The sequence below is a fragment of the Patella vulgata genome, chromosome 6, assembly GCF_932274485.2.
Source record: "Patella vulgata chromosome 6, xgPatVulg1.2, whole genome shotgun sequence".
NCBI lineage: Eukaryota > Metazoa > Mollusca > Gastropoda > Patellidae > Patella > Patella vulgata.
Genome location: NC_065884.2, coordinates 46396338 through 46421029, shown reverse-complemented (window position 1 = coordinate 46421029; position 24692 = coordinate 46396338). Strand labels below are relative to the sequence as shown.

At 36.0% G+C, this 24692-nt stretch overlaps 1 protein-coding gene across 1 annotated transcript; it reads left to right on the top strand.

Moving 5' to 3' along the window:
* The first annotated feature begins 165 nt into the window (after nucleotides 1-165).
* Nucleotides 166-24502, top strand: LOC126823779 (glutathione hydrolase 1 proenzyme). Its single transcript, XM_050552753.2, has 13 exons — nucleotides 166-446; nucleotides 10771-11556; nucleotides 13076-13173; nucleotides 13693-13809; nucleotides 14653-14872; nucleotides 15079-15239; nucleotides 16215-16361; nucleotides 16633-16769; nucleotides 18012-18202; nucleotides 18959-19058; nucleotides 21916-22056; nucleotides 22433-22546; nucleotides 22821-24502. Exons 1-13 carry the CDS (start codon nucleotides 391-393, stop codon nucleotides 22998-23000), a joined length of 2448 nt encoding a protein of 815 aa, XP_050408710.1. The 5' UTR covers nucleotides 166-390; the 3' UTR covers nucleotides 23001-24502.
* Nucleotides 24503-24692: the final 190 nt, after the last annotated feature.

The following is a 24692-nucleotide window of genomic DNA, read 5'->3' as shown; positions in this document are numbered from 1 at the left end:
ATGAACATACGTCAAAATTACTAAAGTAATCTATTTCCATTGAGGGGTGTTTCTGCTTCTCTCCAATTCTTGACATACGCACTTATTTTATACGTCAGCTGCTTACAGTTGTAAATTTCTGTCATAATTCACGTCTGCGTGTATCCAAGAGGAAGTGAACTCTTGACTACGGTTTCCATAACAATCTGAGCTCACGGTTTTGGCTTCTGTCTGTTTTATTAATTTATGTATGAGTAAAAAAAACTATATGTTTTTAATGTTTTAGTTTAAATGTAGAAGTATGTGTGATACGTTAAGCTTGAAGTAAGCCTCTGTTTAGTTTTTGAGTACATGTTTTAAAGGGATAATATTACTTACAAAGCAACTATAAGCGGAAAATAAAAGGATAAAATGTCGGATATTGAAAATGAAGTTTTCGAAAAGGAAAATGAAACTAACAAGAACAGGTAATTTAAAATTTCTTAACATTAATAAGTATCAAAAGATAGTTAACCAAGAGATTTGCCTGGGAGGTAAAATGAATCCTCCGAAATAAATTATAGAGAATTCCGACTTGAAAGAGAGTCACCCGTGAAAATTAAATTTTAATTGAATGGTATCGCATAAAATCAATTTTCATAAAACAATCATAAAGTTATTAATTACAAATTAATAACCAATGTTTCTGCAACGGAGTGTGCAGTTTTTGTCAAGTTTCAGGGCAACGTTGGTTTTATATTGGCGAATACGTTAGAAAATTGGTAGATTGGTATATAGTATCTTGTAATAAATTTTCCAATCCCTGTTTATTAATATCTCGGCTGTCGAGAACATGTATGTTTTATTGAAGAGTTTTCAGACAAATTTGACTCCTTTCATAGCTAACTCATGTTAATAAGACAACCTACCTCAAAGTTAACGTCTTGATATAAACGGACAAATCCAATATATTAGAAATGTTATTGCCAGATTATCGGCACTGCGGCCTGTTCTTATTTCGAATTCTAACTGTCAAAGGTTCTTTTACGTGCACGCTAATGCACACACGGAACCTCGGTAGGGCGTGTTCGTTATTGGGTGATTTATTCAATCTCTACAAAGGAGCTCAGTTTTTAATCCTAGAAGAATCTGGTCTATGTCAACGGTTGATCGTTATATAAAATGACGGATGTCATTAATCAACCCCGCATCTTGTGTCTGTTGAGAAGATTTGTTAAACAAGTTTTTATTTAAAATTTCTATGTGGGGATAGGCAGTAGATCGGTGTGGTTTGAATTCCTGTCATCATTTGACAAGCACGTGCACTTCTGTATTCCATTTTCTACTGATGTTTGGAGTAATGTCTTTTCCTGACACTTCGTCGTTTCACACCATATGGCATTTCAAGGTGCACTTTCAGTTTATCATTACTTAACCTAGCAATTTACAATCAAACCATCTGGGAAAATATTATGGAATTCTGTTTTGGCCATTCCAGTTTACTTATTAAATTTTAGGGTTGTGCTGTATTTTTACGATTGGCGTTGTTCGGGGTTTCCGTCATCTGATTACTCATTGCAGCAAATAGTTTTTTACATCTGATCAGTGTATCCACGTCAAATATGTAGAGTTATATTTTGGCTACGTAGTGTTGAATTTGCAATTAGAATACAATAGAAGAATCCTTATTGAGGACAGCATACAATATACAAAGTACAAAAATTATGGACGGGCACAAATTCAGAAGACAGTTTCATTTCAGGTCTTCTATAAATCAAAATTGCAAGTAGGTATCCACTGGCCCTTTAATTTCAGTGTGGGTATTTGCATATTGTCAGAAATAAAAACAAAAGAATATTCATCAATTGATAGTATCGGGTTTGATCCTAGAATAACCGTCCATATGTAACATTGTGGTTTATATATATAAGTAAAGATACGACTCGAGCCATCAATGTGGGGAATAACCTTTATTTGCTGGCGACTCCGGATACGACATCTTTTGTATATTTTAACCCCCACTCTTGTTGATATCCCAGCACATTAAATCGTTTAGCTTACTTTGTTCGGCACCATACAGCTTTTTCGTTTAATGCGATCATAGTTTTTTTTTGTATATAGCCAAGTGCTAATGTACATCAATTAATACACAGTACAGTTGACAAATTATAGCATATTATTATAAATTACACAGTAATTGATGCATATCGTGTGTATGCCTGCACGTAATTGACTTGTTGTTTACATATTATACAATACATCTCTATTAGAGACCACCAAGAGAGCCGACATTGTTTTTATGTATATATCTTTCAATTAAAGGATCGTTCAGATGGCTCGTATTGTATATTTTTGACTTGAAAACAGACGCTGATCTCTTTACTTTACGTCTGGGATATAGTTGTTTTTTCCACACAGCTCTTACGAGTTGATCTTATCCAACAGCATGTTAAAAGAATAAATGATCAGAGTAAGTTTTCCCCTGTGTGACTAGGAGTTTAGGAGTCGAACAAAAGAAAGTGGCTTCTGTGTTGGGGTTGGAATGATGGTTAGTACAGTTTGGGAGATCAACATAATTATATCTTTATTTTACACTAATATTCTGTTCATAATCTACCGAAGACGAAGTTTGCGTCTTTACGTGTCCAACAATCAATCAATAAATTTTGGAAAATAAAAGTTAATTATAATATACAACTGATTGATGTAGCCTTTTTATTAGGGGTCACTTCGTATGTTTGTGGTGTACAATATCCGTTTACCCCCGCCCTTTCACTACAGTTTTCGTTTTCTTTTAATTATTTGACGGATTACTCAAAACAACATTTAGGACCCCGATTTGGGTGCGATAAAGATTAGGATTGCATACCTACACCCCCCCCCCCACACACACACACAGTTTCTCCTTAGATTTACTGCTAAAAAACACCAACATATTTTATTCCCGACATGACGAAGTTGTGTTAATAGTCCAGGAGCTAATGACAAAATAATATGGTCATCAGTTACAAAAGGTTTGATCCCCCAAATTTGTAGCGGGTGTCGGTAGGAGTAAAAATCAATTGGTCAGATCGGGCCCTGCTGGGGCGTATAACCGCAGCAGCACCTTAAAGTAGCCCCCAGGGGGCCTAAAATTAGGTCATAAGTTACATGGCTAATACTTTGTAGGGACAATGGTATCCATAGTCGGAGTAAATATTTCACAAATCTAACCAAAATTTCCGGGGCTTTCCCCAAGTCAGACCACGCCCAATATCGCCACACGGGGCTAATAATATGGTCATCAGTTACATGGCTGAAACTTACCAGAAACGAAGATCCACACTTGGTAAATACAAGTTTCAAAAATCTAACCAAAAATTTGGGGGCTTTCACCAAGTCAGATCGCTCTAAAGTATGTCCGACCACACCCTAAAAATGGGGCTTTTTATATGGTCATAAGTTACATGGCTGAAACTTACCAGAAACAAAGATCCATACTTGGTAAATACAATTTTCAAAAATCTAACCAAAATTTTGGGGGCTTTACCCAAGTCAGACCACTCTAAAGTATGTCCGACCACACCCTAAAAATGGGGCTTTTTTATATGGTCATAAGTTACATGGCTGAAACTTACTGGAAACAAAGATCCATACTTGGAAAACATATTTTTCACAAATCTAACCAGAAATGTTGGGGCTTTCCTCAAGTCAGATCGTCCTAAAGCCCACCTGGCCACGCCCTAAAAGTGGGACTTTTTATATGGACACCAGTTACATGGCTGTAACTTGCCAGAAATATTGTTCCATGCATGAAAAATGTATTTTCGAAAATCTAACCATAAATGTGGGGGCTTTCCACAAGTCAGAAGGGCCTTAGAATTGCATCCCCACCCACCACCTCTATATAAATCATCTAAACATATTTACATTTTAAAAAGTGTGAAATGAAATAAGTGTTGTAATATGTGTTTTATAACTTGGGTCTTGCAGTTCCCATGGTGATCATTAGAATAGGTTATCTCTGTGCCACCAAAAATGAACTTTTTTATCTCATAATATAAATAGTTTGTACAATATAATATTCTATAGGTATACATGTATTGTATATTAGTCTTCAGTTACAGTGTCTCATAGAGTACAATTATTTTGTTTTCTTCCACACAAAAAGTATGTAACTTTTACAGTCGGAACAAATTTCATTCATTTTGCAAGTTGAAGTCTAAGAACTTAATACAACATGGAAATTGAAAAAGACGATGGTAAAATCAATCCAATTGGTAATATAACTGAAATTTCCAAATATTCTGAATTAAGGCATAAAGTCAAGCAGTAATATATATAAGCATGTATAAAAATTAGAGTAGATCCAGTACAAATATGTCCATGTTTACGGTAGATAAATACATACAAAAATACAAATACGTCAAGTTAGAAAAATCAACCATCCTTACTTCTTTATTCTGGTATACGGGGATCACGGTGGCTAAGTGGGTAAGGCGCTGGCTCGCTAGCCTGGAGGTCGGGGGTGTTCGATCCCTGCATTGGCCGAGAAAGTTCATCCAGATTTTCCGGCGCGATTCCCCTTGTCAGTGATGCAGGACGGAGGGCCTGACAAGGACAGCTGTCTAGTCATTCGGATGATACGAAAAACCCGAGGTCCCGTGTACACATTGGCGTGCACGTAAAAGATCCCTTGACAGTTGGAATTCGATATAAGAGTAGGCCGTAGTGCCGCTGTCCGGACAAAATTTCCCTCATAGCACACTGCATGGTGTATGCCTGTCTTCATTAGCCCAGTTCGGAGCAAAACAGTAGGACGTTAAACCCCATTTCATTTCATTTCATTCTGGTATACATCATATCGTACGAAGGCTGGTGCTCTCTTCATTCTGGCAATGGTGCCGATTCTTGTTTTTAAGAAAGGTACTCTACAAAACTGTCAAAAATTTTAGAAATCTGTAAAAAGTCACGTGTGAAGTATGCTGAAATTATGCCCCCAAAGTTGTATATGAGTTAACAGGATTTCATATGGAATGATGTAGAAGATTTACAGAGATATCTAAAATTCAAAAGAAACAGAGTGATGAAGTACATGAAAGTGTCAATCCAAATTCCAATCCAAAATTGATGAGATCATGTTTAACATTGACTTCTGCATCCAGTTCAGGTGTGTTCGAGAAGGTCTGCCGGTTTTGCAGTAAATCAAACAGAAAACATCAAGGTCACAAACAGACAGTAATAACCTGTTTCACAAAGACAATCGAAAAAAATATTCAAGAATATGCAACAATTTTTCAGGATGAAAATATGCTTAAGAACATCCAAGATATAGATTTCATTGGCAAAGACATTCATTATCATGCAATGTGCAGAATAGAATATCAACACAGAGTTGAAAAGATGCGAGAAGTAAGCGGGTCATATGATAAAAGTGAATGACATGATACTAGGAATATACATACCAAAGCATTTGATGCTTTATGTAGTATTGTGACTGACATTATTCGGGAAAAACAAGAGGTCTACCTGTTAAATAAATTACTGCAATACTATTAGTCATGTTTATTAGAATTTGGTGGCGGAAACTATACAGAGTTAGGTATTTTGCTCAGCGATTTTCAGAACAAGCTGGTTAAATTCTTTGGTGAGAATATTTCAATTGACAGTGGGAATAAAAGATGTGGTAATATTGTCTTCAGTAAAGGTTTAAATGTTGATGACGCTGTTCGCAAGGCATCTGACAACGCCAGCGAAACTGAACATACAGTTCAGAACTTCAGAGTGTCACTTTCTTACTCCGATGAGAAATATTCAGTACGAAGAAAATGAAACTGCCTGAAAATTTAACCATACAACATATCATAAATGGTGAAATAGCAGTACCAGACATGGTTTCCCCTTTCTTTACACATCTACTAGTTGGTCCATACTCTAATTGTGGATAAAACAAAGTCAAGAGAATTAATTCCATTAGTCAGCATGTCATTTATTCTTTAACCAGGGGTGGGACTAAGCCATCAAAACACCTACAACAGGGTCTTTCAATGAAAAGTCTTAAAGGCAGTAAAAAGGTTAATGAGATTCTTAATCGTTTGGGACATACATAAAGTTACAATAGCATTGAGGAACTCGAAACAGAATTGACATTTACATCCAGTGAGCGCAACCAAGAAACACCCATTGGCATGATGGTGTCACCACACCTATCAACTTGGGTTACTTTCTTAAAACTACGATAGATTTGTTGAAATTCTTTCTGGTAAAGACACTCTTCATGATACAGTAGGCATTCGGGATTTTGTTGAGACTGACCATCAATCACTAATAATTGCCTTGTTTTCTCTTGGTAAAAGTGAATTCATTCCTTCTGGAGTAAATAGTTATTGAAGGATTTGTTTGTTATATCTATAGGATGCCTAAAAATGGATGTCTTTCTGGTATTAAAGGTATAGAAGCAAGCCCTTTGCCGCCATGCTCACAGGTATTAACTTTGAAAATCAAGAGAGCGAATTATATTTGTAGTGTCTGGATAAATGCTTCAAAGAATAATCTCCCCAATTTCCATCCAAAGAATAGAGGGTGGGTTTGAAATGATGATGGGGTGTATGAATTAAAGTGGTTTGATAGTGATGTTGCTCCCGTGTCAGTTGAGAGTATTTTCATAGATGAAGATAGTGACCAAGAAAGCAAGGACTCCGATGACGAATCAAACAATTCTTGTAGTGACCATAAAAGTGTGACAGATTAACTATTGGCATCACCCAGCCACACTTACTCACTTATTTTAAATCATTTAAATGTTGTGCGTAACAAATATTTACCAATGAGGAGGAAGGATAACTAAAGTTATATGTATTAGAACTATAAATAGATTTCATAATTTCAGTAATTCATCACTGACTAACATTTTTTAAAATCCATTAGGTTGTTATTCATTATTGAAGATCGGGAACAGCAAAAACTATCGAATTCAAACCAAAGCAACTTATTAATCCAATAAATACCTTCGAAATATTTGTTTAAATTGTCCACTTTGTTATAAGATATTGAATAACATTCTGAATCATTGTTGAATGGGTTGTTGTGATGGAATACAGAACGTTTGAAGACATAAATTTAACATCAGTCCTAACTATCTATTCATAAGAGGTGTCGTGAATGGGATATGACATGCTTACTCTTCCTAAAACACTTGATACCATTGCTCATTTTAGGATTTCACATAGCTAATAAACATTTGTTCTATTCTTGTGCTATAATTTTGAATCTTGATGCGGTTTAACAATGTATTATTGATATTACATTATTATAAGCTTTATATAGAGGGGTTGGGTGGGGCTGCAATTTTAAGACCTGTCTGACTTGGGGAAAGCCCCCACATTTATGGTTAGATTTTCGAAAAATACATTTTTCATGCATGGAACAATATTTCTGGTAAGTTTCAGCCATGTAACTGATGACCATATAAAAAGTCCCACTTTTAGGGCGTGGCCAGGTGGGCTTTAGGACGATCTGACTTGAGGAAAGCCCCAACATTTTTGGTTAGATTTTTTAAAAATATGTTTTCCAAGTATGGATCTTTGTTTCCAGTAAGTTTCAGCCATGTAACTTATGACCATATAAAAAGCCCCATTTTTAGGGTGTGGTCGGACATACTTTAGGGCGATCTGACTTGGGGAAAGCCCCCAAAGTTTTGGTTAGATTTTTGAAAATTGTATTTACCAAGTATGGATCTTTGTTTCTGGTAAGTTTCAGCCATGTAACTTATGACCATATAAAAAGCCCCATTTTTAGGGTGTGGTCGGACATACTTTAGAGCGATCTGACTTGGGGTAAGCCCCCAAATTTTTGGTTAGATTTTTGAAAATTGTATTTACCAAGTGAGGATCTTCGTTTCTGGTAAGTTTCAGCCATGTAACTGATGACCATATTATTAGCCCCGTGAGGCGATATTGGGCGTGGTCTGACTTGGGGAAAGCCCCGGAAATTTTGGTTAGATTTGTGAAATATTTACTCCGACTATGGATACCATTGTCCCTACAAAGTTTCAGCCATGTAACTTATGACCTAATTTTAGGCCCCCTGGGGGCTACTTTAAGGTGCTGCTGCGGCTATACGCCCCAGCAGTGCCCGATCTGACCAACTGATTTTTACTCCTACCAACACCTGCTACCAATTTGGGGGATCAAACCTTTTGTAACTGATGACCATATTATTTTGTCATTAGCTCCTGGACTATAAATGGATGATAAATCCCGCGGGCGCAAAAAACAGTGTTGGCGAGGGTCCATGAGGCAAAGCGCACCATTCACTGGATAAATTACATATGTTTAACCGATTTATTACAACTGGAAAAAGCGTTTCGTTGTCCTTAGAGTTCCGGTAAAACAATTTGTAGATTAATTGACTTACTGTGATAGTAATTGTGTGATGTTTAAAAGAAAGCAGTTCATTATCTCATTAAGCGAAACAGTTAATCAGTAATCTGAAGTCTATTACACATGATGACTTATTGTCTTGATTTCGGCCAGGTTTAAAAAATAGATTTATTGATTTTAGACATTGAAATAGAATATTTGAAACTAAAATCCCCGAAATGAAATATTTTTGTTAGTTTTAGTACGAAAACATTAAATGCTGAAAATCATAAATAATAAAAGATTTCGGGTTCCTACTTCAATATCAAAAAGCTATTGAAAACAAATTTTTGACTCAATCTAAGAATTTTCCAGACTATATGCTATCAAAAAGCTTATCGGAACAGAAGCAAAAATTGACTTAAAGAATGGGATGTTTGTTTTCGAATAACGGCTGCAGCTCTACGATAGTAAATGCAATTTATCCTATTTTTTTTTTATAAAGGCCCAATTACAACGGTGTTGATAGTCTTTCATGTCAGTCTACACGTTAACACATCTTAATGTTCACATATAATTAATCTTCATCAGTCATTTAATCTTGTCATCAACAGTAGAATTTAGTGCAAAGATTACATTTCTAGATCATAACAGCTACCATAATTGTGCTGGTCACAGACCATGTTCACGTTCAAGACCGTACTCTTTAACGCAAGCTAATTATAGCTCTAGATCAATTTGTAGAATCTTAGTTAAACATGCGTTCTGCTAAAGCTAAATCTTAATCCTATTGGAGGTCCTCCTTTAGGCCTTAAATGTTATCTAAATTATTAATTAGACCTTAATTAACTTACCAAGATCATAATCAAATCTCGAGGTCATCGGATAAATGGGATTTTTAGTGGATTTGAATATGTTTTGTGGGGAATAAAATGACCGTAAAATGGATATTATCGTAACAAAGGTAGTAATGACGACCGAGGCTAGCCTAAAATTAAATCGCTAATATCTAGGTTAATATCTAGCGATTTAACTGAAATTTTCAGGATATATACTCTTTTCGTTATCTATTTTTTTAAGTATAATAGCGAGAACTGTCAGCTCCTTATCTAATCTTACCTAATGCCCCTCTAATGACAGTTATTATCTGATGAAATTTATATGCATTACTCGTATTAGTGATTATCTGACGTGCTTAATATATATAAGATGTGTACTTTGTTCAGATAGGCCAACTATAAAATTTCAAAAGTGGCCGTTAATTACCTATAACGGCTCATTCTATAGAACCTTGTGCATACATTGAAAGACATAATATGATCTACTTTAAGTCATTTGTCATTAGCCATTATACTAGCCTTGTCAGTGTCTCTATTATAATATCTTTATTTCTGAGTTAGGTTGCCATTCTTAAATTATCACCCAGTTTCACAATAAAATTTCCCAATTGACTAACGTAACCATGATGAGCAAAAACAGTAGTCAGCTCCAGGCTACTTACCAATTTAAATCGAAACTTTCAAGCAGGTTAACGTGGTCTTTCTTCACATATTGGCGTTTGATTTATATGCTTGAAATCCCGGAAAGCTCGATATCTCCCGCGCTCTCCAAACAAACGCCTTTTCTTATCTAAAATCATCTAATTATTTTCCGTTTTAACCTATTAGTTGACTCTCATTTTGTAGTGTTTCTCATTATACAAATTAACCTCTAAAGTTTTTGTTTTTTGTATGAAATTATTAGGCAAAGTAATAAAAAGATGACGTGTTAAGTTTATAATACAATTACCCTACATTTTCTGTGATTATTTGCTTAGCGTACCCCACAAAGAGGTCGTGATTAGAGATACTATCTAGGCATATATTGTCTGATGTATCATCAGTTATGCATCTTAATAAGTAATCACGAATTCTAGAATGTGATATGACTTTGGTAACGTTACACCCATAAACAAGTTTATTTTTTTCGCCTGTAAAAAATGAAAAATACAAACTGCAGCACCCCAGGCGTTGACTGACAGGAGACATAAATATATGTAGATTAAACTAGAGGATAACTACTCGAGAAAAACCATTAGCATCCAGTAGCCTGTGATCTGCATGCCTTTCCAAGGTTTACAAAATAGAATAAGGAAAATGATAGAAACGATTTGTCGTTTTGATAACATCGCCCAAACACTTCAAATTACTTTGTTCTGAGCTCCACGCTTTATCACGAAAACATCAAATGAGCCATTTGTTTCTATGGGTCTTTGAAATGTATTACTAGCGTTTCTGAAGCCAAACGGCATGTTAACAAAAAAAAAAGATTAATGTCATTTTGTAACGACTTTTGTGTCATCTAAAACAATGCAACATAGTATTATTATAAAAATGGCTGACTCTTAAAAAAAAATCAGTATTTGATTTTCACTTATATCACATTAGAAGTAAATGATACTTATATTTTGTATTTATGTTATTTTTATTTTCAGTCTGTTATCTTCTCCAAACACTGTACCGAACGGGTCTGAGATTCCACGTAAAAAGAAGAAATGGTCGAAAAAACGCTCAATCATAATCTTGATCATATTAATAGTCATGATAGTATGGTTATTAGCAATTGGTATAGGTGTTGGATTTGGCTTACCCGAACTTCTAGAAGAAAAGACAAAACCGTTAGACCAAAATGAAACTGTGCGTTTGGGTGCAAGAAGTGGCAATGGGAATACGGGTGGTTTAACCATCAATATATCTCATGCAAACCAATCTGATGTAGAAATTAATAGGGAAATAGTGAGCGTTCGGGATCATATAGAAAAGACAACCGAATTGTTAAAATTTCAATCTACTACACGGGATCCTGTAGATGCTGAACGGACTAAATTAGAAAAAGAGCTTGAGCGAAAGTTAAAAAGAAAAAACGGCGTTGATCTCACTTACGTAGAAGATACAACAAAAGCTGGATTAAATACAACCGTCGAGTCTCGTGTACAGGTGACCACCCAATCAATTAGTTATATAAGCACTGAACCGACTAGTGTCAAGGTGACCACTGAGTTAAAATTAAACGAAACAAAAATCGTTGATAAGACAGTAGACGAAACAACTAAATCAAAATTACAAAAAGCAGGGGTCACTGACCAGACTACGTTAGAAGATATATCCGAACCAGAAATTAATAGTACCACAGATTTTCCATCCAAAAGAAAAAAGACTGTCCGATTAGTAACCGTAGGAGCAGTAGCTGCTGACCATGCTAAATGTTCAGATATTGGCAGGTAAAACCTAATCATATTACGTTACTCTGACTGACGATTTTATTATAAGTGAATGTACTTCCCAGTTATTTTATGAGATAAGTATATTGTTGTCGCCCCCGTTCGTCGGTCCGTCTGTCTATCGTCCACATTTTCTTGTGAACACTTTACAGACTACATTTATCATCGGATCTTTTTTTAAGATTTATACTTGCTGTTTACATCAGTGAGACGAAGAAGCTTATATAATTTCAATAATTTCCGTTAATTTTTTCTGGAGTTGTCGTCCTTGTTTTACTTTTGAACCGTGTGAACGCTCTAACGACAAAATTTATCATTTTGTAATGAAATTTATATGCCTCATTTAAATTAGTAAAACGAAGAATCCTATTAAATTTCAGCAATTTCCAATAATTAATTCTAGAGTTATAGCCCTTGTTTCACTTTGTTGATCCCTGTGAACGTGCGAATGGAGAAAGTTATTCGCAACATATCATTTATTGAAACGAAAAATCCTATTGAATTTCAGCAATTTCCGTCAATTACTTCTAGAGTTATGACCATTGTTGTACTTTGATTCTTGTGACCGCCCCAATGAAAAAGTTGTAATCCGATTTGTGTGAAATTTATATGCATTATTTCAATTAGTAAAACGAAAAAGCCTGTCAAATTTCAACAATTTTTGTAAGTTACTTCCGGAATTAAGGACCTTGTTTCAGTTTGTAGAACCTTGTGAACCATCAAACGACAAAAATTAAAACCTAATTTGTATGAAATTGTCTTGTAAATGCCCGCAATTACCTACAAAAGAATAAATTGTAATACAATTTGGTAATTTATGCGAAATTGCATCAGGCGAATATAAGTGCACCAGAGGACATGATTTATAATTTGATAAATACATATGTTTTATCTATCTTCTCCATTGTCAAAATATTAACTTTAGTACGAGTTTATTTGAAAACACAAATTAAATTGTTTATGAAATATTGTGAGAATAACAGAAAAATGGGTCCAAACATGTGATAGGAAAATTACCATTACATCATTGAGCTAAGTAACCAATCATTATAATTAATTACGTCATATATGACCAATTAGATAATTGAAAGCCGAAACCCAAGGGTAGAAAACCATCAGAGCTCTGAGTGATAGTTCAGACACCCATGTAGATTCCAGAGGGAAAGAAATAGCAAGTTCTATCAGCAGACTCGCACTGGCGAGTTCGGATGTGGGTGGTATAGAGAGAATGACTTTATTTTAATATATGCTTGTAACCTATGGATCCAGTGCTCGATATAAAAATGTAACCATAATCTAAGTAGGTTGTAAATTCACAACGTGGGATGTCCGTGTAATAACAACTCCCCACTCCCTGCCATCACTGCAGTTTAACATAGTAAAATTGTAGTTTGAAATGACCCCAATACTAGAATTACTGTCTGGATTCAATCGCCATATAAAATATTTTTTGTAGAAATGTGTTGGCAATTCTTTTAAAACTCCATAACATATGTTTAAATATATAATTCTATTCCAGGGATATATTAGATATAGGTGGTTCAGCAGTAGATGCAGCAATAGCTACATTATTATGTAATGGTATCATGCAACCACATAGCATGGGTATCGGTGGAGGTAAGATATGTATACCATGCAACCACTTGGCATTGTTATCAGTGGGTGTGAGTTAAGATTAAAATATTGCTTAGAAAATAGTACCACGCAACCCTATGAGGGAGGTAAAATAAGAATAAATGATTGTTTGGAAAAGAAATTAAGCTGAAATCCCCAGGTTTACTAATTTTAGTATAAAATTTGGCTTACTGTGTCGACAGTTGAAAACTAAATCGGTTATATTTCAACACTGGCTTTATCTATGGAAGCAATATTTTCAAATAGATAAAATCGACCATTTAATTTTTCACCTAAATCAAAAGCAGTCTACTCATTTCAAAACTGAGTTCAAATTGAGACTTAAAATATTGACACAGTCTAAAAATTAACAGCATGTGTTTGGGTCTACCGGAGCAGGATATAGAGAAAACAGAACGCTATAAACACCCGCTACTTCGCGAAACGTGGAAAACAGCCAATTAGACGGTGTATCTTTATGTAAACATGTTTATTTAAGTAATTGGTATGTGTATACTACAGGTTGTTTTATGGTGCTTTACGATCAACAGAGACAATCTGCTGACGTTATTAATGGACGAGAAGTTGCCCCAAAAGCCGCAACTTTCAACAAGTATACCAACAAGTCACCTTTATTTGGTGAGTACTATACATCACCATCTGTTATTTATAATTCCTGCCACTGAAACCGTATCAGAAATTTGATATGCAAAGTGTTAACCTTGGCCATTTGTTTCACCCACGCTTTCATGGTTTATGACACATGCCGTAGATAGTGCTACTGAAAGATAAGAAAGACTGAAATGGAATAAATATTTTTTTCTATAAATCCTACTTTGCAGTTCTCATGAAAACTAAATAATATCGTAATAAGTAAAAATGGCACAATTAAATGGAGTAATCGCCCTTCAATATTTTGAGAATCTGGCTAAAATGAACTGCGTATGTTTTCATGTGTGATTTAGGCACTGGACAAACAACCAGCGTGTCCTGAAAAAGGCACTGGCCAGGTAAACTTTTCACCATTGCACACGTAATCGTAAAAAACAACATTATCGCTAGTTAGCCGCAAATTAAAGGTTTACGAAGCCTTAAATTGTATGCCACTATATGGTTTTAACGTCCACTCGACACAAAATAGGTCATTTCGGGACTAACACATGGTTCAATTTTATTTCAATAATTCGCTTGCGCGTAGGGGTCTTTAGCAGTGGGAGGAAACCGGAGGACCCGGAGAAAACCCACGAGATTGGAAATTACAGAAAGATAATGCACTAAATCTTCCTTTTATGTGAGGCTAATAAAATATTTTAGATTGTATACAGGCGTTAGGTGAGCGAGACATATATAGATGAACATGCTCCCTGCCAATGAGATAAATGATTTGTTTATTTATATTACCATTTGTATATGTAATATTGTATGAGGGTGTGTATATTTAAAACATGCTTAAACACCGAAATATTTTACTATATTTTCTAGGTCCACTATCAATTGCTGTTCCTGGAGAAGTAAAAGCTTACTGGGCGGCTCATCAAAAATATGGAAAAATACCATGGAAAGATTTATTTGCTCCTTCTATCAAAATGGCGAGAGACGGTGCACCGTTGTCCGCGTCGGCAGCTCGTGGTTTAAGATTTATAAGAAACCGCTTGGCTAAAAATCTTAACACAACACTTAATGAGTCATATCCTGAATTGTGGTTAGTATCGATTGTTTTTGAAATTGGGGGAAAGGAAGTTAGTGATACGCAGTCGTATACTAATGCCATGTCCGACGATAGATGTCGAAGAATATATTATTGGCGTATTAAAATATACCGGGAAAACCAATACAATGACCAAATGGTCAGAAATTTATGGCGAATTATTTGTTTTGTTATCTATGCTCATACATTGTTTTTTTCAGTAAAATATATTGTGATGAAAACGGTAAAATATTAAAAGAAAATAGTACAATATATAGACGTACATTTGCTGAAACGTTACAGGGTTTAGCTGAAGAAGGGCCAGAATATTTATATTCTGGGGAAGGTGCTAGAAAACTTATAAAAGACATAAAACAGTTTAGTAAGTTGTTCAAATTCTTTTAATCAACTAGCGATTACCACTATTTATTTATTAAACTAAATCTACAGATTACCGTAAGGAATAAAAATTTAACATTTTGTTTTTGTCGTAAAGAATAGCATCCCTTTCAATAGTACTTAGTGTAGGGATGCATTTGGACAATTCATTAAAAAATAAAACTGTATTTGCTGATTCGCCATAAAAGATTATCCCCATTAATCATGTGGAAATCATGTGGAAATGTGGTCGTATACTACTTCGCCCACGTTCGTCGTACACAATTTCTTGTAAACACTCTAAACATAGGCATACAGACTCGATGAATGTTGGGGGTGGGGTGGGACAGTACCTGAAATGCCCGAAAAATTACAGGTTACAGACGTCTAGTAAAATTAGTGTTTTATTAGATTTTGGGCTCTTTATTTTGCCAAAAAGATGAAATAATAATTTTTGTTTTCACTTTACCCGTCCGCCCGAAAAGTCAGATTGTTCTTCCTGTATAAGCTGGTAATGTGATTAAACGCTATTTGAAACAAGGGAGCCATGGTGGCTCACGGGGTAAGGCACTGGCTCACAAACCAAAATGTGTCATGGGATTTTTATCCTAGTTTCTGGTGGCTTTTCGGATGGGCAACGACAGTTTATGTCTGTGTTACACGTGAGGGTATATGCTTGAAGAATCAACACAAGGACAAAGTGGTCTCTAACAGGTAGTGGATTATTTATTTTGCGGTTTATGGGTGCCCGTAAAAGAACCCGTGGCAGGTGGAATTCGGCGAAGATAAGGCAGTAACTCCGCAAGCAATGCAGGGTAAAGTAATCGGCACCGTGGATAAATTATATATTGCTTAAATCTTAACATGATCTACATGGAGATTTGAATATTATGCATTACATGTATATATGCATACGTCCAGAATCACCTTTTCGTACTTTTAAAATTATTTTAAAATTGTTTGATTGGGTTACTTTCAGATGGTATTTTGACAATGGATGATTTAAAGAATTATAAATTGAAAGATACACAAGCTATATCTTATCAATATGGTAATATAACTCTGCACACATTAGGTGCGCCAAGTGGTGGACCTGTTATGGGACTAATTTTAAAAATTATGGAAGGTAGATAATTAAATATTATTTATTAATATTTATACAGTGCAAGAAATGGCAGCTCTATCGCGGTTTACAAATCTTAAACAGTTAACGGGTGATAATTTGTATGATATCTAGTTAATAACGCGGAAAAAAATGATAACATTACAATTTTAATAAATGGTGGATATTCTACTTTGAAACGCCGTGCTCTCCCAAATGAAGGCTATTTGAACAAAATTAAAGGGTCATATGCATCAAATTTCTTAATAGTACTGATCTATTGCTATATTAACAGGTTTTAACTTCACGGCCGATGATTTATCAAGTTTAGATAAAAAGGCAGCTATGTATCATAAAATGATAGAATCTTTTAAATTCGTTTACGCTGATCGTTTGAAATTAGCTGACCCTTTGTTTGTCAACTTGGAAAATGTAAGTATCACCTCTTTCATTTGTTTAATTATAAAATCTTTCATAAACGAGCCCCCTTCCCTTTTAACTAATTACAATGAAATTATCGTGGTGGCCATATGTGATGAATATCTACCGGCCTTCAGTTACGTTTGGTGTCTCCTTCTGTACGGGGCTCTTGTGTAAAACTTTGAAAGCGTCTGATTATCGCATGTTATACCATTTTCTAATACAGAAAACCGAGCATACAGTAATGATAATTTTACAAGTGAGGCCCCTTTAAATGATTATAATGTTTATTAGATATATCATAATTTCTATATCTGATTGTCACACTAAAACACTCTTTTCGTGAAATTATAAACAATTAAATATGGGTGTTTCATTGTAAACACGAAAACGGATATCACGACCAGCTTTGTGTGTTCGCCAAATTGGTCTATTTTATGGGGAGTTCAATTGTTGGAGTGAGATATCCCGCAGTAAATCCAAACAGGATATACCTGCCTGTCATGGTTTAAATCGCCGAATCATTGTTTGAAGTAATACACATGAAATGAAATGAGATTTAAAGTCCTGCTTTTCTACACCAACTGGGCCAATGAAGACGAGTTGAAATAATACAATAGATGGATATGTGACAAGGAGGTGCCGATAAAACGTGCTACCAAATAGGGTATGACATATCGTTGTATATTGCAGTTACCCCTATCCGTTCGTTCGTCGTTATATGGGGAATCACGTGGCTAAGTGGGTAAGACGCTGGCTCGCTAGCCTGGCGGTCGGGTGTTCGATCCCTGCATTAGCCGAGAAAGTTCATCCAAATTTTCCAGCGTGGTTTCCCCTTGTCAGTGATGCAGGACGGAGGGCCTGACAAGGACAGCCGGGACGAAAAACCGAGGTCCCGTGTACACATTGGCGTGCACGTAAAAGATCCCTGGCAGTTGGAATTCGATATAAGAGTAGGCCGTAGTCCCGCTGCCCGGGCAAAATTTCCCTCATAGCACACTGTATGGACCAGTTTAGGAGCAGAACAGTAGGACGTTAAACCCCATTTCATTTCATTTCGTTATATGCTGTGTTTATAATATATCAATGTGGAGAAGTAGCTTATTGAGTTTCAATGGTTGCTTTTTCATCCGTTTCATTGCCCTTTCTGCTGTTGTAGCATTAGGTTCTTGGATATTCGGGTTCGAATAACAAAATCTAACCATACATACCTTTCATTTATTATTTCAAATAACATCTAATTAACTCTTTTAGTTGATGAATAAAATGGTCTCACCGGAATATGCCGACTTTTTACGTGAACAAATAGACACCAGTTTTACCCATAATACAACTTATTATACTAATTTAACTAGTGGTAATTGGGATAGTTACGGTACAACGCATATTTCTATAATAGGACCAGATGGAGATGCTGTGGCAGTTACATCAACCATTAACTATTAGTAAGTAATGAGAATATCGTTATTGGTACAGCAATGTCGTAGTTCAGCTATCGTCCTATTGTGTTGTTTCAGTCGTATTCGAAAGAGTAGAATATTATATTTGATCTTTTTCCTGCCGTCACCATTAGAAAGAGAATTCAGGTTTGTTGTTACAGTAAATGCGTGTATTCTTGGGATTGGCGAAAGTCAGTTATTATCAACTCATATATATCATGCCATGAATCATAAAATAAATCAAACTGAAGATTTGTTTAGTAGTATGTCAGTAGACAATAAATTTTGAGTGATCCTAGAATTTATTGTTTTTATAGGTAATCATTTTCGCAATCTTCAAAAATCTTTTACATTTTTTTAAAAAAAAACAATAGCGGGATTATTTTACTGTCGGAGATTGTTCGGTACTGTATTATACATATCTGTCATTTGAGGATGGATTTTATCCCCCCCCCCCCTCTTTGAAATTTGGTTGTATATTTGTTTAAATGATTAAGATAAAGATGCCTATATTGAGTTTACTGTTAATGCATTTGATCACTTTGTAGAATCCGTACTTCTACAACTATGACCTCGGCTAGTGGAATCTTTTAAACGTTCCACACTTCCACAGTTATGGCCCCTGTTATGGTAGAATCTGGTGAACGCTCTACCGACAATTTCCGTTAATTGCTCACTCTCTATAATTTCTGATAATTGCTTATCGAGTTATTGCCCATGATTATGCCATTCTATTTTCTTAGTATTGTTTCTTTTTTACAGCTTTGGCTCCTTGTTATATTCTCCATCAACGGGTATTATATTGAACAATGAAATGGCTGATTTTTCATTCCCGGATAAAACAGTTCTGGACCAGCTTAAAGTACGTCTTGCCCTTGAATTTTATCCATTAACATTTATATTTAATTTTCGAAAATGTAGTTCGAGAGTCGGTTGTTCAAAACTCCGTTAACTTATAACGATTGGTTAACATGGAGTTAACGGATTGTTATCTCTAACGGAGAGAAAGTCTGTTGCTGGAAGCCCCGTTAACTTTATCGTGATGTTAACTTGCCGTTATATACTCTTAAAAAAAGTAAAGGATATTGAAATGCAAATACCTATGCAGGTTCTGATATGATAAATAGCCATTGACACTTGACATGCTTTGAGAGTATGTTCACAGATGAAGAACTTATCGCAACAACAGAACCACTGAGCTGCAGGTGCGACACGCAATATGGCGCTATACACGTGGGAGGGGGTTCGTTGTCAAATTTGTCACTTTAAGGAAGGGTTTATGAAAACTGCCGCGTGCTGGTTTATCCTATCCATGTTTGCTTTCCTATCTGTTCTTGCATAAGATTAAGCGTATCTTTGCTTTAGTGTGTTACGTTTAATTAGCAATGAGATGTCTTCAACATGATGAACGTCTACGTGCAATTGGCATGCTTCAAATGGGTTCTACAAAGCGAGCAGTAGCCAACATGCTTCATGTGTCACAGTCTGTGAACCGGTACCAACTAACACACAATGTTGATGATAGACCTCGTTCAGGTCGTCCTACCGTGAACACATCCTGGCACCGATAGTTCTGCCCTTTGCTCAACGTGCAGGTCGACGTTTCATCTTTCAAGATGATAATGCCCGTGCCCACCGCGCTCGTGTCGTGAAAGACTACCTCCAGCGTCACCATATTGTCCATGTGCCTTGCCCAGCCATGAGTCCAGATCTTTCCCCTATAGAGCATGTCTGGGACATGATCGGGAGACGTGTTCGTCGATGTCAACGTCAACACTGCAAGAATTAGCCGTGGCACTGCAAGAGGAGTGGGTCAGATTGGCCCAAATCGTGATTGGACAGTTGATTAGGAGCATGCCACGACGAATTGCTGAATGTCTGAGGATTGGTGGAGTAATTACTCACTATTAAGACAAAAAGCAAGTACGTCCATTTTCACATTTGACAGTGTATCTCTTTTCGAGTGAAATGGGGCCGCTAGATAAGCGGCCCATATGACCTGTTTATGTTCATGTGTAGGCAACTGGCCTGTTGTTAACATACACTGGTTATCTCTAATAAAAACAGCAGTGCATTTCGCAGTTTTGTATTGTTTCTGAATATCCCCTACTTTTTTGTAAGAGTATATTTAACAAAGGTGTTAGATTCCGTTATCTGTTTAACGATGCCATTAGTCGGTTGTTAGTATACCCTCAGCAAAAATTCCTATAGATTAACAAAGTGTAATTTTCTATAGAATTCTATTATAGTATTCGATAGATTTTTATAGTGTTTTCTGTAGTAAATTCTACAGTTATCTTTTTGTCTTTAATCAAGTTTTGTGAACATAGTACACAGTTGTCCCACTTTCTTCAGTTTCTTGTTAATACCAACTTCTATGAAGTTGTTATACATGTACATTGAATTTAAAAAAAATAAAATTCAGCCAATGGCCAACAGTCTTCTCTTGGATTAACTTTAATCAGTCCGTTAGATAACGGATACTGAATTGACTTTCCAGCAACAGAAATTAAATGGATCGTTAACAAACGTGGCGTTAGCAAGATAACGATCCGTTAGAGTTTAACGGATCGTTAAGTTTTAAGCAACCGACCCCGGACCATTTTTATACACCCACTTCAAATGTGGTCGTAAATTGTCGTTCGCCTCATCGGTCTGTCCGTCGGTCCTCTAGAGATTAAAGTTCATATCCGATTGACTGTAAATTTGTAAACAGTGTTTACGGTCATGAATCAAATAATGAAACAAATTTTAATATTTTCAGATAATAACTTAATTGTTACTCGCCTGGAAAGGGACAACGTATAGTCGTCTGGATGGGACGGAAACCTGTGTTTACATTAGCGTGCACGTAAAAGATTCATTGGCAGTTGGAATTCGATATAAGAGTAGGGTGTTGCACCGCTTTCCTGGCACTGAAATGAAATGAAATGAAATAGGATTTAACGTCCACTGTTCTGCTCCGAACTGGGCTAATGATGACGGGCATACGCCATACAGTGTGCTGTGAGGGAAATTTTGCCCGGACAGCGGCACCACGGCCTACTCTTATATGCAAAACCTTTGTTGACTACCCGAATTACTTAGCTGCTGTGGGCGTATATTTTGTTGCCTGGCAACCTACTTTTGATCATTACTGAATTACCGAGGGATGTTTTATGTTTTAACATTCCCGTGTGTGCAAATCAACTCAATTAATACGGTATTGAAATACAAAATTAATAAGAGAGAGAAAGAGAGAGAAATGGTGTTTAACGTCAACTCGACACAAACTAGATCATTTCGGGATAACAATTCGCTTGCGCGTAGGGGTCTTTAGCGGTGAGAGGAAACCGGAGGACCCAGAGAAAACCCACGAGGTTGGACAAGCGACCCTACTCCTTGCAACGTACAACCGGAGAATCGAAACCACGCCAGTTGACTCAATGGCAGACCTTATGATACAGATCGCACGTGCTACCCATTCGGCTATTCAAAAAAAAAATGAATAATGCTTTGGGCTTGTTAAATTACAAAATATCTTAGTTTAGCGTAGCGAAGTATTAATTGAACCCTGTCTCATCAAATCGATTTATTTGTTCCCCGGCCATTGAAGATTTCAAAGTAGTAATAATTTGAACATTCGTTTATTGTAACATTGTGCGGGCAGCTTTATGTTCATTTGAGCATTTTAACAGATAAATGTCTAATTCGGGGTAATGTTATTCTCTCTATTTCAGTCTCAAACTTCAAACTACGTAGCACCAGGGAAGACTCCATTGTCATCCATGTGCCCCGCCATATTTGTAGACAATAATGGCGAAGCTGTTTTAGTTATGGGTTCATCTGGTGGGGCCAGAATAACTACTGTTAATGCTCAAGTTTGTATTTTGAAAGTTTGTATTTTGCACGTCTGGCTTATTCAAAGTGGAAAAATTTCTTCGCAATTCCGTGGAAAGCGTAAGTCTGACATACGCGCTCATTGCCGCAGTAGTGCTTGTGGAGTACCAAGTTCGTCCACCAGAATTACAGCCCGCACTTATATTTAAGTTCATGAAACAGCGAAGTCTATTCGTTTTCACTTATTTATTGTAACTAATTTTAGCTTTATACTCTTAATAGCGTTAGTAATCATTCCGCTGACTTGAAATTAATGCACAATGTATATATTTATGGGATGAAAAGGCCTATTGAGTAGGCTACCAACAATCTCTAATAATTACTTCATGGGTTGTTGCGCTTGTTTATATTTTTCAGGTAGCGGCTAGAATTTTATGGCTAGACCAGTCAGTGAAAGAAGCTATACAAACTTTAAGATTTCATCATCAATTATTTCCTAATCACGTCATATTTGAACAAAAGTTTTCTAAGGTTAGTGTTGTTTGAACTGAATTTATATTAATATTATCCAAGTAAAATTGGATCGATGCTAGTCCCTATTCATACGGATTATACAACGGTCCTCATTTCCATACGGTTTATACAGCGATGTTAAGTCATCATTTATACAAGGATGCTAGTCCCTCATTTTCATACGTTTTATACAATATTGTTAGGTCCTCATTTATTATCTCCTGGGCTAAATCTGATGCTTCCTTGATATTAAGATAAGAATAACATTAATAACAAAATTCTATATTTTCAGGATGTTATGAATTTACTCCATAATCAATATGGACATAAATATACAGAGAGAACGACATATATGGCAGTGGTGCAAGGAGTAGCACGTGACCCGATAACGCGGGAAATTCATGCTTTCTCAGATGAACGTAAACATGGCAAGGCCAGTCTCTTACAGAGAAACATTACAGTTGTAAACTGATGGTATAGATCTACAAAATAACAATGTGGCTACTTTTTATTGTACGAGAAATCAGATCGAAATATTCGTTTATGCCCTGATGTAACTATCTATATTATGTGGCCATTATAGAGCCGTCCTCTAATAGAACCAGTATTGGGTCTATCCTGCATTCAACCAGAGGGTTCTACCTCCCTCGTTCAAACAATAGTAACCTATTGGGTAGTCGGGAGGATATATGGATTTACATGGAGATTTTCCCGTTTCATGTTTAAACATTTATAATTAATTGTGCAGTCGACCTGGAATATATTTGTGAAAACGACATACCATTATTTTGCAGAAGTTGAGGAGTTTTTATACGCCCACATTGACATGTGGTCGTATATTGTCGTCTCCCACGCCCGTCCGTCTGTCCGGCGTCCACAATTGCTTGTGGACGCTCTAGAGGCTAAAGTTTATATCCTATTGATTTTCACCGATTTCCGATAATTACTACCAGTGTTATGGCCCTTGATCACTTTGAAAAATTTTGTGGATGCTCTAGAGACCAAAGTTATCATCCGATTGATAAACAGAGCTTAAGGTCTTGAGAGAACAAGTATATTGATTTTCAATGAATTTTGATAACTTGAACAGCTAAATTCATGATATGAAATATTTCGTATACGAAACGTTAGCATGGGGCAGAACTAAAAGCCAAACAATTTCTAATGATTTTCTGATTATTACTTAATGAGTAAAGTTGTTACTCTTAATCAGATTTTAGTGTATTATAAATTTTTCATTACCGACAATAGAAAAAATATGTGACAACTCTTGTTGACTGCACGGACGACTTAGCTGCTGTGGGTGTATGTTCCGTTGCCTGGCAACCTATCTTTAACATTTCTAAACTCTATATAGGATCTGTCGTATCTATCTATAATGGTTTGTTTCTCTCGGGATTCGGACAGAGGTAGGGTTGTTTTCTTCGTTTATTTTGAACATCTTCAGTCGAGAATTGAAGTTGGGGTGAATCCACCAACGATCCATAACTAGTACTATATTCCATATACATTGTGCTGGTAGCCAAAGCTACAATATATCTTGTTGTCAGCCCTGTCTGTCGGTCTGTTCGCCCATCCACAGTTTTTGCCAACACTGCAGATCCTGGCAAGGATATTTCGTCTGGTATTAAGTAGAAACCACAGAAAGTGCCTCGAGTCCTAAAAAGCCTTTCGATTTACTTATCTTCCATGTAAAATCTTTATATGTACACAGGTAAATACTGATAATTTTTATTCATCATATATGTGTGTGTCTGTGCGTGTCAATTATTATATTATATTACGTATATTTTTCATTGTATTTACTTCCCCTGTCTACAGCGATGGAGACAGTTTCTTTTGTAAAGAAAACGTTGATTTACTCGCTGTGGGTTTTCATTTGCTGGGGGAGAGAGAAACTTTATCCATGTATATATAATGATTCGTTCTTTGTACTTTTATATATTATTAAAGATGTTGACCAAATAAAATGAGTGTACTGGGTTTATTTATTATTTTTATACGCCCATATTTTATGTTGTCGCTTAGGTTCTTCCGTTCCAATTTGTTTGTGGAGATACTAGTGGTAACATTTCTGCCCGATTTTGGTGAAACTTAAAAATATATCCCAAAGATTTGGGATGGGTGCCTGGAGCTGCAGTATTGTCTCTGATTGTACGATGGG